At 36.1% G+C, this 13,993-nt stretch overlaps 2 protein-coding genes across 4 annotated transcripts; both read left to right on the top strand.

Annotated features, from left to right (window-relative positions):
- Positions 1 to 1,122: 1,122 nt before the first annotated feature.
- LOC147848419 (peroxisomal membrane protein 13-like) lies at positions 1,123 to 5,040 on the top strand. The gene is made up of 5 exons (XM_087338419.1): positions 1,123 to 1,278; positions 2,505 to 2,735; positions 3,848 to 4,176; positions 4,297 to 4,389; positions 4,536 to 5,040. Exons 1-5 carry the CDS (start codon positions 1,266 to 1,268, stop codon positions 4,752 to 4,754), a joined length of 885 nt encoding a protein of 294 aa, XP_087194545.1. The 5' UTR covers positions 1,123 to 1,265; the 3' UTR covers positions 4,755 to 5,040.
- Positions 5,041 to 6,765: 1,725 nt separating this feature from the next.
- On the top strand, positions 6,766 to 10,426 carry LOC147848418 (deoxyhypusine synthase-like). Of its 3 annotated transcripts, none has more exons than XM_087338422.1 (8): positions 6,766 to 7,081; positions 7,747 to 7,914; positions 8,018 to 8,236; positions 8,510 to 8,596; positions 8,878 to 8,983; positions 9,251 to 9,450; positions 9,811 to 9,882; positions 10,011 to 10,426. In XM_087338422.1, the coding sequence occupies exons 1-8, from the start codon at positions 6,827 to 6,829 to the stop codon at positions 10,014 to 10,016; spliced, it is 1,113 nt and encodes a 370-aa protein (XP_087194548.1). In that variant the 5' UTR covers positions 6,766 to 6,826; the 3' UTR covers positions 10,017 to 10,426. The 3 variants fall into 3 exon arrangements, with proteins under 3 accessions (XP_087194548.1, XP_087194546.1, XP_087194547.1); XM_087338420.1 differs by having other exon boundaries at positions 6,768 to 7,081; positions 9,215 to 9,450; XM_087338421.1 differs by having other exon boundaries at positions 6,768 to 7,081; positions 9,215 to 9,450; positions 9,973 to 10,426.
- The last annotated feature ends 3,567 nt before the right edge of the window (positions 10,427 to 13,993 follow it).

The following is a 13,993-nucleotide window of genomic DNA, read 5'->3' as shown; positions in this document are numbered from 1 at the left end:
CCATCATCATCATCATTGAGATATGAGTTCAGAGTGACTACTCACTCCTTGGACAAAGACACCTCTCAAACTTCAACATGTTAGTAATACGTTCAAACAGATTGGTTGCTTATGGGTTTGGACCACAAATCGTGCCCTGGGGACATTTTTGTCATAGGAAGAACTGGCTTTACACACGGCCCCCATGATCATCATCATTGAGATGTGAGTTCAGAGTGACTACTCACTCCATGGACAAAGACACCTCTCAAACTTCAACATGTTAGTAATACGTTCAAACAGATTGGTTGCTTATGGGTTTGGACCACAAATCGTGCCCTGGGGACATTTTTGTCATAGGAAGAAGACCATTTGGTGGGTGAACCTTGAAAACTTGACCTACTTGATGACACACACAATCCTCGACCGCTTCTCTTTTTGCCTTTTCCCTCTTTTTACCCCCGGAGGATGGCAGGGGGGGGAGGGGAGATCCAACACTCTAATCTCTTACATGTGAGTTTTCGCTCGATGACAATGTTGTGTGGGGTAAAAAAACAAAGTGAGTTTGAAGCTCACACCAACTCACAAACCCAAACTTGCACCCAATAATACACGTAGGCCAAACGCGAGTGAATTCAAGGAAAATGGAATGGTGAACTTCATAATCCTTTTGTCTTGGTTCACACTCAAAACCACAACACAATGTCTGTCGAGATGTCATTTGGTATGCACCCCCCCGAACATAAGCTCGTATTCAATATAACTAGCGCAGAATAACAAAAAAGGGTACATAAAGAAATTGAGAGCTGAGATGGCAAAACCAATGGCTTGTCCAAGGTTTACGATCTTTATGGGCTGCTCGACCCAAGTCCCATTGCTCGATTGGTTTAGGAGCCGGTGCGATAGTTCAATTCATGATAGTTTGCTAGATATTGCAGCGCCATCTATTGCATTTGAAAACTCTCAAGCCGGGTAAGGCTTAACCGGTTTGGTTGGGACAAGGCCAAACCGGTTAAGCCGAAGCCGAACCCGAACCGATTTCCTTGTGAAGACATGAATGTGAGTGAGTGAATGTTTGTGTGCGTTTCACTGCATAGAGGAAACCGAAAGACTTATTATTAAAGAAATAAAACACGCAAAGCAAAGAATTTTACGTACACTCTCTGTTTGCGTCCATCTCTCCATCCTTTGCTTGCCTTCTTCCCTTCCATCTCTCGCATTCATCGTTAGTTACTCGTCGATCCATCCACAGATGCTTCCCTGATCGAAGGCATTCTGCCATCGCCATGACCTCTTCGGGTAATCTACATCCAAAACCAAATTCTATTTGATTGCAACTCAATCTTCTCTCTTCGATCAATCCTTGCCTCCGTTGAATCGCATATTTATTTAATCCATATGATCATGGTCTTTTTATTTCCTGTTCAAGAATTCAGGTTTAGGTTCACAGCTCAAGAGTTCGAATTTTGGAATAGGTTAAGAATTAACGAGAATTAGAATTAAATTTTCGACAAAGAGTCAGATTTAGGGCTTCGTGTAAGAATCTAATTTTTAGTGTATAAAATCTGCTTATAATTTTGGCATTTTTACATCGGAATACAGATTTTGCGTTTTAAAACTCAGAATCAGAGGTATGGCTTTACAACTGAGAACCAGATTAACGGTTTCTGATTCTGGTGAAAAAAAATTCTGGAATGAGTTTTCTCACGATTTGTGCATAATCTGGAATTTGATTTTGAATTAATAGATATTGCAACCAAAATTGTGCAATCATGCTAATTTGATCTCCATTTTAGTTCGATTGAAATCATTGTTTCTGTTATTTGCTTATATAAAGTGCGAGTAAGGATAAAACATTTTGGGCTTTTTTTTCATTCTTGTAAAACTAGTTCTTTTTTTGTTTACGTGTCCATTTAATGTAGTTACTGCAACCTCTCTTATATGTTGTTCAAGATATAAGATTTTAGTTTCTCGGTTTCTTTACAAAAAAATGGGATAAGATTGTTTAATTCATGAGGTTTCTAAAGATTAATTCATCAAAAGTGGAGCTCAGTTTTTTTTTCTTCCTTAGAAAATATGTTTCTTGTCTATGTATTTCATCTCTCGATAGATTTCTAAACATTAATTCAGGAATAGTATACTTTTTCAGAACATTTACAGGAAGAACTCATTTATACCCCTGACTCTCGTTTTATTTCCCCAACTATTCATATGTTTCATTATTTCCCAAAATGCCGTAGGTAAGCTCTTGAAATAAAAAAGAAATTGGACGAAAATACTTTATAATTGCTCAAATAACAGGAAAAAGGAAATAATTGACCATATAATTGCTTGAGATGGAGTTGACCAAAGGTATTTGGGGAATATCGAAAAAAAAAGGGGCATTTGTGGAAATAAAGAAAAATTTAGGATATGTCGGTGATTCAGAGTTTTCCTCAAATATTAACTATTCATCAGTACATCAAAATGCATCACACTGTGCTTAGCACGCGGTAATATTTTATTTCAATGTGAACATGTTTCAGGTTGTTTGGCTCCTCCCAAACCATGGGAGAGAACTCCCAATATTTCTGGTCCTTCTCCTTTCCAGCCGTCCACATCTGCAAATAGCACTACCACAATTGTTGAATCTTCAGGTGTTTCTGAAAATGGTGCCAAATCTCCACTCACAAATGTCGCTCCTCACAATGGCACCATCCTTGGTAGACCAATGCCTCCAAGACCTTGGGAGAGAAATGCGATCAATAACTATGGAGGTTAGTCATGTCTCTTACTTAACTCGCAGAGAACTGTATTTTATGGATATTTGTCAATTCTCTTAACTTGCAAAAGTACGGAAGTTTTTCTTTATGTTGGTTAGTCAGTTCTCTTAGCTAGTGAAGTGATTTGATGTGATGGAGGTTGATCTTGCTTCTTAACTAGCAAATGGATGTGATTTGTCAGAGAATGCAAGAGTCATTTGTATACATGAGGGGTATCTATTAGTAAAAGTCAGGCAATCACGTGCTTCCATCAACCCTTGAACAAACCTTGTAGACACTGAAAACCAAGCCACACAAAAAATTGATGTTGCAGAATAAATTTTCTAGTCGAGCATGGTCTAAATTTGTCTATCTGTTTCAAAAGATTCAGCTTCTCATTTTGGTAGTAAACTTACTAGGAATCATCATATTGGGATTTAATAGAGATTTTCTTATCCCCTTTGCCTGAAATGTACCATAATACAATAACAATAAGATCAAATCCTCCAACATATTGGGAGAGGAATGCTACGAATAGCTATGTAAGTTTGTTGAAGTTCTTAATGAGCAAAAGGATTGAATTTTGTTCTTGGAGAATGCAAGAATGGTTTACTAGTATACATGGGAGCTCAATCTTTGTAATTGTGTGGTTGTACCAAACCTGGGGAAACTCCGTATATTTATCGGGACTTATAAACGTTTTTCTTGCAAAATGGAATAAGAGATTGAACTAGATACAAATAAAATGTCTAGCAGACTATTACTACTTGGTTTTCCACATTTATCATCAACAATGTTGGAATGTTAAATAAATACAGCAGCCCCAGTTGGCTACTTCAACCTAAAATTCTCATAATAGGGAAAGATATGCACTATTGTATCCCCTATCTCTAACCCCTATTGTACGCACATCATGCACTATCCTCAACAAATACCATTGTTGTACACTCTGTCCGTGCTCTTAATTATATTGAGCAACACCTCAATTCTATGGTGAAACATGCGTGTCTTCATTTTATGGAATGTAGGTTTTATTATTTGGAGAATGCAGGAATGTGCCTGTGCATATTGCTTTTTTGAAGCATTACACTCAAGGGCAAGTGATGTTTTTTCCTATGAAAATGCAGGATATGGATCAACATCAAATTACAATCAGTATTCAGGTTCACATGGAACAAATACATATTATGGTGGAAGAATGGGTAACCAATATAATGGAGGAGGATATGGAACTGTAGGCGCATATGGTGGCGGTGGTATATATGGGGGCCAAAGACTTGGCAACTCATACGGATGTGGTGGTTTACATGGAAGTGGATATGGTGGAGGTATGTATGGAGCTGGGTATAGTATGGGCATGGGTGCTCCTCCCATGTTTGGCAGTGATCTAAACAATCTCGGAGGAGGTGTTCCTCCATCAGGTCCTCCCTCATTATGGCAATCTATGCTAAAAGTGGTAAGGTGTTATTGGTCCTTCACATAAATACCTCTCTCTCCTTCTATAGATGTATAGAGTTGTTTTATTATATGGTTGATGATACTTCAAGCCCCTAATGTAGATGATTGCTTCATGCAGATATATGGAGTTGTCACTTTCTTTGGTCGCATTTCTGTTCTTGTTGATCAAAACACTCAAGCATTCCAGTTCCTCATAACGGCGTTGCTTCAGGTGCATGATTCTTTTTTGATAAAGTTATACATCATTAGATTAGCAGACACATATGTGTGTGTGTGTGTGTATATATATATATATATATATATATATATATACACTTCTTGCACGAGTTTTAATATTCATGTCTATCTATATTACAGCTTTTTGATAGAGCTGGATTACTCTATGGCGAGCTTGCAAGGTTTGTTCTGAGATTGCTAGGAATATGGTCCAAGCCAAAGCTTCAACCTAAGGTGCAAGGATTGCTATTGCCAAGTAATGAGAAATCTGAGCCATTTACTTCAGAAACCAAAGAAATTGGAAGTGATGCATGGGATCATGTATGGTCAAAGGAAAAAGATGTTCATAAATGTGGCTAAGGATCATATAAAATTCTTTTATGCTTAAATCCTGAGCCTTTTAAGGGGTTTTTATGGCAGTGGTATACGCCATCTCTTGCATGTGCTTGTAAAGGTGCTATTTATTTATTTATCTATATGTTATGTTTTTAAGGGCACGTCGTATCAGGGTTACGTTTATTTTGCGTTCGTTATTTGTTGATATTCAAAGAATGCACAATGTGGGAGAAGTTTTATAAACGTATGATGTGATCAATGTTGCATATGATGTAAATTCAAACTAGCTTTGCAATTTACTATCTACCATTTCTCCCGCGTCTACTTTTTTGTCATTGTTTCGTGAACATGTATGCAATGAATAAGAATCTATTGAGTTATTTCTTTGGGCAATGTAGAATGAAGTTAATATCACATTGTACAATCGTGACCTTTGTTTTTGCATTCACGGTTGTGTTTAGAGTTTCTTGTGAGCAAATATTCAGAACACAATCCTATGTTTTAGAACAATTTTCAGTTCAAGAATCCAAAGTGGAAAGAAATGGAGATGTAGCCTTGAAATTGCATTGTGCTTCGTTATAACCAACTATGAATAGCTTTATGCTTTTGATTATCTTTTGAGCTAGCGAAACAACTACCCAAAATGATTGAAATGCTTCAGACCATTTGGGTATAAGAGATCATGTTCCATATTATCTATAAATCAAATTTCAGAGAACTAATCAAAATGAGAAGAACAAGGTTGGGAAAGTAGAGAGAGGGAACAACAATTCGTGTTGCCAAAGCGAGATCTAATACCCAATGCAATGATGCGATTCAAATATATTTTCTTTATTGGATGTTAATAGAAACTTTCCAAGGCAACTATATTGTCCTACCCTTTGTCTAGCATGTAGAGGCAAACAAGCAAGCATAGTCCACAACATGATCGGTTTGCCTAGATCAAGGGTAAGCTTTGTACATTGCATGATCTTTTTGGCCCATGTAAGAAGTACCAATTGCAACAGGCGTCAATGACATCATCTCTGTTTGGGTTCACAAGAAGCAGCATATTATAAGTCATGAAAGGGGTTGTGTATTGTGCGGTTTATCAAGTTGGATCCCCAAGTTATCGTTCATATGTGAACACCCACATTATCAAGTATACTTTCATTATCACTTTGACCCATTTCACTTAATGAAAAATAGAATCACTTGACACTTATGTTTTAGCATAAACATCATTGGATTTTAATGATGAGAATGGAGACGTCAAGCCACACGAGGGCAGTGTTAAAAATTGGATATTATGAATTGTTTACTCTAAAATTGATAGTAAGACAATTGTTTACTCTAAAACATAGTTCCTAATATTCGCGTACGTCCAATTTACTGGACGTACGCGAACGTTTGCAAACGTACGCGTATGATACGCGATATTCGTTTGGCTTCTTTCTTTTTTTTTGACTTTTTTTTGGTTTTTTTAATTTTTGATATTCATAATATTTTGTGAATAGAAGTGACATCTGACACACATACACACTCTCTCTCTCTCTCTCACACGAGAACTGACATATTTTCTCTCTCTACAAAATCTAGATATCTAATATACATATTACATACTCCCTCACACAGACAAAACCCATAGCTCCTCTCTCTCTCTCTCTCTCTAGAGTCTAGATATACACTCAATCACTGTCTCCTCACACATGCAAAACAGGGCTTCTCTCTCTAGATCACACACGCTCTCTCTCTCTCTCTCTCTCTCTCCCTCTCACACACACACACACACTATGTACACCATATACACCATATCTATATATAATATATCTATGTACCGCGTATGGATTTCAATCATACTTGGAGCCTTTTCACGTATGAGTATGATACGAATATTGGCGTTTGAGTATGACACGAATGGGACGTATGGCTAGAACTATGCTCTAAAATCGATAGCTTTATGAAAATATCTTAAGAGATAAAAGGCTTTCATGAATTGCCTTCAGTTTGCTTCTTGGAGATTAGGGTAGGGGTATGCTTGCAATTATGCAAACTTTGATGGTTAGTTTGCCACTTCCAATTATTAGGGCTTCTGTGCACCTGCTAACGATGGAAACATGGCGATGCAGGTACACAGCCAAAATAACGATTCTGTGAAAATAGAGATGGAGAAAGACGGCAGCGAGAACTTATTAGATCGCATTCATGGCTCTGTTATGCGTGCCTCTGAAGATCTTAGTCATCATGCCGACCCTGTCTGCGGCTATGATTTCGACCAAGGAGTAAACTATGGACGTCTTCTTGAATCCATGATACATACTGGATTTCAAGCCTCTCACCTTGGTCAGGCCATTTCTCACGTCAATCAAATGGTTAGTTTATTTATACTGAAATGGCTGATGCTTTTTGATAGCGGAATGGTTGAGTTTTTTTATGATGGAGGGGTTGAAATTTTTATATTGAAGCAGTAGTTTTCCGTAGGTAAATTGTTGAGCTTTGAAAATAAAGTGGTTTTATTTCTGGTCAGGAAAATTGTTGACCTTTTAGCAGTGAAATGGTTAAGGTCTTTATGATGAAATTGTCGAGTATTCTGATAGTTAAATGGTTAGAGGTTCCTTATGAAGAAAATCTTTAGTTTGTTAATGAGATTTCTTTTCATAGTAAAATGTTGGTACTGGTCTTGTAAAGATTGATATCTGGTAATGAAATGGTTGGTATTTTATAATGACATTGTGCTTATTCTTAATCAATTGGCTGGTATCTGATAATATTTATCTAGTGGCTGGGTATTTAATAGCAAATGATTGGTTTTTCATGATCAACTAATTGGTATTTGATAAGAATATAGTTGGTCTTTGATAAGCAAGTGGTCTAGTGTTTGGTAATATAACGGTCAGAACATCCTTCTATATTCTTTGCTGTCATTATTGTAGCTTACACCTATAAAATAGTTAGAGCATATTAATTAATTTTTGGCATTTTACAGATTCTTCAGTTCTGATCTGAACTTGTTTTGAGTCTTTGCATGCATATTCAGCTTGATTGGAGACTAGCTCATGAACCACTGGAAGATGATTGCTCTGAAGAACAGAAGGATCCTGCATTTAGAGAGAATGTCAAATGCAAGGTATTCCTAGGTTTCACATCAAACATTATCTCATCAGGAGTTCGTGAAACCATTCGGTTTCTTGCCGAGCATAAGATGGTAAGGCACTAGTTTCTCAACTTAACAATATATATTGATTGTCTATCTTCGGGTTTTACCTCATTATCTAGTGACATATGGTGGCATTTTTTGAAGTTTTTAGGTCGATGTAATCGTTACCACAGCCGGAGGTATCGAGGAAGACCTAATCAAGTGCTTGGCTCCTTCATACATTGGGAAATTTAACTTGCCAGGGTCCCAATTACGATCAAAGGGCTTGAATCGCATAGGAAATCTATTGGTTCCAAATGAGAATTATTGCAAATTCGAAGAGTGGATCTTGCCCATCCTCGATCAAATCCTACTTGAACAAAAGCAGCAGGTCTTTATTATGTCTTCTTGGATATGGGTCTTATTTGCATTGCATTCTTTGGTTTTGTATTATTTCACATAAGAGACTCAAAAAACTATAGTTTTGGAAGGTGTTGAATGTTCCGTGGCACTGCACTAGCGTAAAAGTATGAATTATCGGTTGTAATGGAAATAGGAGTTTTAAACTGCTTAAAATCATGTGAACTGTGAATGCATTCAGCAACCCACTGGAGTTTTCTTGTGATAATTCTTTAAGTATTTGCTTTTGTTTTTATGTTTTTAGGAAATTTTGTGGACACCTTCCAAACTGATTGCAAGGTTGGGGAAAGAAATAAATAATCCAAGCTCATATATTTTTTGGGCTCAAAAGGTTGGATTATTCTCTGATATAAGATATTTGACTTTCAAAATTCAATATAAAGTGTACCACGAGCAATGGTGGTTTTACATAGACGCTAAAGGATATTTTATGTGAATCTGTGATCAATGCTAGTTACTATTTCTTTGATTCTTTTTGTTCGACATAATTCTGAATGGTCATCTTCTCATTAGAATTGTGTCGACATAAATAGTCATATTCTCATTTTCATGAAAAGATGATAGAGGTAGATCTAGAAGGTAATAATACCAATAATTTGTCCTTTTTTACAGCATGGCATACCTGTATTTTGCCCTGCTTTGACAGATGGTTCCCTTGGAGACATGCTTTATTTCCACTCTTTCAAGAATCCAGGACTTGTACTCGACATCATTCAAGGTGTGTTTGATTGATAATAAATATTGCTTTGCTACTAATGAAATCATCTAAACGTTACTGATCAAATAATCAAAATGTTTACTCAGAGCATAAAACTGTTGTGCTATCAACTTATCAAAATGCTTCCTCATCATACTATTATAATGCTTGGTCATCAACTTATAAAAATGTTTACTGTTAAAACACCAAAATGCTTGCTTATTTTCTTCATTTTGTTTTGTGCATTCCAAGATATAAGAGCCATAAATGGAGAGGCTGTTCATGCAGCTCCTCGGAAAACTGGTATGATTGTTTTAGGAGGGGGTCTTCCAAAGCACCATATTTGTAATGCTAATATGATGAGAAATGGTGCCGATTATGCTGTGTTCATCAATACTGGTCAAGAGTTTGACGGTAGTGATTCAGGAGCTCAGCCAGATGAAGCTATTTCATGGGGCAAAATCCATGGTAGTGCAAGTCCTGTGAAGGTATGTGTTTGGTTTATTATTTTGGGGAGGGAGGGATATAAAAAATTCCATTAAAATATTTTTGACATTTAACAGAGTACAAGATTTCTCTCAATGTAATGCAAAGTTTACTGCTCTATGGGGTTTTATGTGGGCTAATTTTGAGTTTGTCTTCTGGTAAAGGCTCAGAAATTAATTATTGTAAGCTATCAGGATACTCCTATTTATTACACAACCATGACTGCTGCAGATGGCAAAATTTTGAAAATTTACGTGTAATTTAAGTATCCCCAAAAAACATTTGATGTATTTTGCCTTTATAATTATTTACCTAAAGTATGCAACATGATTCATTGCTGACTGCCCCTATCATGATTTTAGGTTCATTGTGATGCAACTATTGCATTTCCATTGCTAGTAGCTCAAACATTTGCTCAGCGAATTCATAAAGAGGTATGGTGTTCTGAAGTAATTTTATTGTTGTTTTTTGTTGATGTTCTAAAACAAACTAATTTATCTCTTTCTCGATGTTGGGAATAAAAGGGATGACTACATCTGGATGTTGAATGTTCCTATGCCAGATTTGATTATGCCATAACTGGCGCATTTGAAAACTATTACCAAAGATTTGGAAGGTTCATGATGGTTTAGGGTTTAAAAGCAATTGAACTGTTTCCAAGTATAGGATAGATATGAACTAATGAATGACTTACAGTCGGGGGCCGACGAAGTTTGTTGCATACAATCACCTGAGGATTGCCTACTAATATATTTTTACATTTGGACGTGAGCTATGTTGTGAGCATCTCTTCAAACTCACTGTTGGTTTTATTTTAACAGAGTTAAATTCTTCATTGATTGGTGTTGAGAGATGAAATGTGTTCATGATGACAGAGCCAATTAATGTTGCCTCATTTTTGTACAATTGCTCCATCTTTGGTGCTGACACTGGGTAGTTTCCGATGGTGAAGATTGAGCTAATGTTTTATTTCCATTATATTTGTCTTTGTTGCACTAGATGAATTGAAGCTAAAAAAAGACACTTCCACAACATATCAAATGCATATTTTTTTAACTCAAAAGAATAAACTCATCATCGAGTAATTTTACGATTGGATGTCTGTCAATGCAGCACTGCTGTACCATTTTGGGGTATCTTTTGGAATATTGCAGTATAGTTCAAAATGTGATATGAACTACACATTATACACATGTAGGTCATCTGTAGGTTGGCTAGCGCTATCATTCTGTAATAAACTGTCTATGTAATGATTTTATCTTTGTCCAATTTAAAACACATAATGTACACATGGGTTTGAGATGATTGAAAGCATAATGTACTCATGGGTTTCTACAAGTTATATATGCCCTTATGATTTCATTAAAGTGCAGTGCATGCTCGTTAATTTAGGAAGAAAAAAGAGACAAGAAAAGCTCACTACTTGTCAATCATCAGGGCTGAGTACACTCTCTTGAAGGTGTCTTTATAGATTGAATGGAAACGGTGAACCCATTAATCTAAGCCTTTTCACAATCTGATCTCACTTAATCATTGATTGTACTGTCAGCCTTGTGGTTTTCTTTCATGATATCTTTTGGGTCTCTTTCTCATTGAAATCAAGTACACCCCCTTGAAGGTGACCTTACAAATTAATGAGCCATTTTCATACACTTATGCCTTGTGGCCCTCAATTGTACTTTCATGACATTTAATCCAATCTTTCATCGTGATATCTCATCAGCAGAATCTGGTCAGTGATAGACTATCTTTGTCCAAACGACTAGTTGTTCTTGGAACTTTGAATCCTAGAGTAGTGGACATTGATTCTTGCTGTAGTCCTTCTCTTGTAATTGAATATATTCTTGGATTTCCTAAGTCTCCCAAAGAGAATAAATAACTTTCAAATTGCAAAGTCAACAACGGGGGAAAGTAGGAAAAAATATTTCACGAGGCTGGTTGCAATCATATTGATTTGATATTTTTCATTGAAAGTGATGAGAAGCCAGGGTTTTTGCCACATATGCCCTCATATATTATATCATACTTGGCCATACTTCCCCATGAGGCCATTAACGTAATTAATTATGATAAACTATGGGTACCCATACAATAGTTTTCAGAGCAAAAATTAAAAACCCTCCAAAACTACCCCTAACTTCTTTTTTAATTTCCCGAAATGGTCACTTAAAGTTTTGGTTATCATGCATCTTTGATTACATCCTGAATGATTTTGGTCAAGCTTTTGATTATTTTCCCGGTTCTCCTTCTCCAAAGAGCACATATAATTGATATTTTACCATGGAATGACTCAATTAATACACATAAATTGCGTACTTATCAGGATTAGGGAAGGCATTTCCAAAATACGAAGTTTTGGCTAGGGCTTTGGGGAATTAATAATAACCTTCAGGAATATTATTATTTACAGATTGAATTGGGTCAATTTTGATCAATTATGCACTTATTGGGGTTGGGCATTTCAAGAAATAAAGAGTTTTAGCAAGGGTAATTGGGGAAATAAAGAAACCCACAAGGCTAAGTTGGGTTAGATTTGATTTTTTTTTTCCCCCAAAAAAACTCCTTCCATTAGTTATAAAATTTTACATATGAGATTGTTATATACTAATCCCTATAGGGATGCGATAGTTCTATCTTATGTGGATGCCCACTGACTCAAGAAAGGGAGAGGACGACGGCCATTGTTGGATGAAGGTTAGAACAGTCTTTCAACTCCATCAGATCCGCCCGTGAGGCCATCGTATTGGCTCTTTAGAGTAGCTATAACCTCACTCCATGTCTCTTGCATTAACATTGTTGGATGCACGGTTTGGTTGGAAAAGACATGTCTACATCGTTGTTTCCATAGAATCCAAAAGATTTGATCGAATTTTGATAACTCAATTCTACATAATCTCAAAATACCCACTAGTGGCTAAGGTTGTCAATTTAGGATAGGAATTGAGTAAAAACACAAATGAAAATCACATGATAGAAAAGCAAAGACAAAAGGAAACGAAAAGACGTGTTGCTTGTAAAGATGTTATTTCATACTATCTACTTGCTTCCACAATTTCTTATAATTCCCAACTCTTTTTGCTACAACATATCTACGCTATATATATTAAGCTACAATTTCTTTACGCAAAAGGAGGGTATGCCCGTTCAAATTGTGCATTACTTAAATGACCCATTCACGTCCCTATTTAGTTAAATAGTTCAATGAGATTTGTTGATCTTCAACCATGCACTAGAGAATACCAAAAGAAAATGGTGTTACCCTTGTCTTGTCGAACAATGATGCTTTGCTAGTTGAAATCTTGATCAGACAAAATAATGGCTACAATTGACACCTAATGTAATGAAGGCATTGAAAAGGAAGCTAGCATGGGTTTCATTAGGAATATGATTCCCCTTATAGGGAGAGGGAGTGTCATGCCCAATAACCATGCACTATATAGCTCTTAGCCATATGTATTTATTTTAGCCTACTAGCCACAACCCTCAAAATTATTGTATATGTCATTGACCTCTTTATTGGTTGGCCAAATCTCCAATCGATATTGGTAGGCCAACTCGAGTCACGTGATATTCATTGATTTCATTGTCAAAATTACAAAAATATATTTATTGCAACACATTGGAAATCAAACATTAAAACACAAATATAGCTCCACAATATTAATGATTAGAGAACTATCCAAAGTAGGGTGTAAACCTTTAAGATATGCCTAGGGTTGCGTAGGTAATGGAATCACTAGATTAGCAAAATCTAGATAAGTGGGTCAAGATTTACAACAAATTAAAGGTTCATATAACCAACGCAACCTTAAACATAAATTATATGTTAGACGAGAGTTTGGAGATAAATCAAGCAAGATAGTGGGGTTTTGTAATATACACAATTAGCAATATTACATATGGAAGATATTATTGATACCAACACTTACACATGTGTAGTGTTAAGAATGAATAGATAAATATTGGTTTCTCTCTCAAAATTATTGAGTGCTCCATTTCATATCATAACATTTTGCTCACTTCCATCTATTCTGTAGTTTCACAACATTATGGTGTTGTTGCTACTTGATTTTGCGATCAATCACAACAAGTCTACTTGAATTCAAATAATAATAATGTTTACGCGCGCGCACACACACACACATTGATTGATCACTATTGTTTCTTAAGCCAGACCATATTCTTCATCACATTGTACAATGTAGCACTTCGTTTTTTACCTTCTCCCCATTATTACAATCATTTTTACTCTCTTTTTTCATTTGTGTATCGGGGTTATACCTAAGGCGCAAGCCATACTTTAAATAAACTCGTACACATGAATTAAAAACTCGCCAAATTGTGACTTTGACAAAATAGGGTTTGAACACATAATCTTTTAATCTTCGTGTGTATACCTTTAGTTTTCCTCGTGCATATATTCCTCCAATTTATAAACAAATTTCCTTGTCACACTAATGACTTTGTTGCCCACTATGGACTTGCCACTTTTAACAATCATCGTTAGTGGCACACAGTTCTTCTATCACATTCATGTACACTTGT

Source organism: Azolla caroliniana, unplaced genomic scaffold, assembly GCF_043228905.1.
Source record: "Azolla caroliniana isolate FFs.n. ecotype wild unplaced genomic scaffold, voAzoCaro1.0.p SCAF_355, whole genome shotgun sequence".
NCBI lineage: Eukaryota > Viridiplantae > Streptophyta > Polypodiopsida > Salviniales > Salviniaceae > Azolla > Azolla caroliniana.
The sequence above is the reverse complement of the archived record's forward strand: the minus strand, read 5'-3'. Positions and strand labels throughout refer to the sequence as shown.

Bases quoted from the DNA above. Each gene is read 5' to 3' on its own strand.
- LOC147848419 (XM_087338419.1), top strand. The intron at 2,736-3,847 runs GTTAGTCATGTC...ATGAAAATGCAG, and splicing joins TGCGATCAATAACTATGGAG to GATATGGATCAACATCAAAT. The intron at 4,177-4,296 runs GTAAGGTGTTAT...TGCTTCATGCAG, and splicing joins GGCAATCTATGCTAAAAGTG to ATATATGGAGTTGTCACTTT.
- LOC147848418 (XM_087338420.1), top strand. From the start codon at position 6,827: ATGGCGATGCAGGTACACAGCCAAAATAACGATTCTGTGAAAATAGAG. The intron at 7,082-7,746 runs GTTAGTTTATTT...ATGCATATTCAG, and splicing joins TTTCTCACGTCAATCAAATG to CTTGATTGGAGACTAGCTCA. The intron at 8,984-9,214 runs GTGTGTTTGATT...GTGCATTCCAAG, and splicing joins TGTACTCGACATCATTCAAG to ATATAAGAGCCATAAATGGA.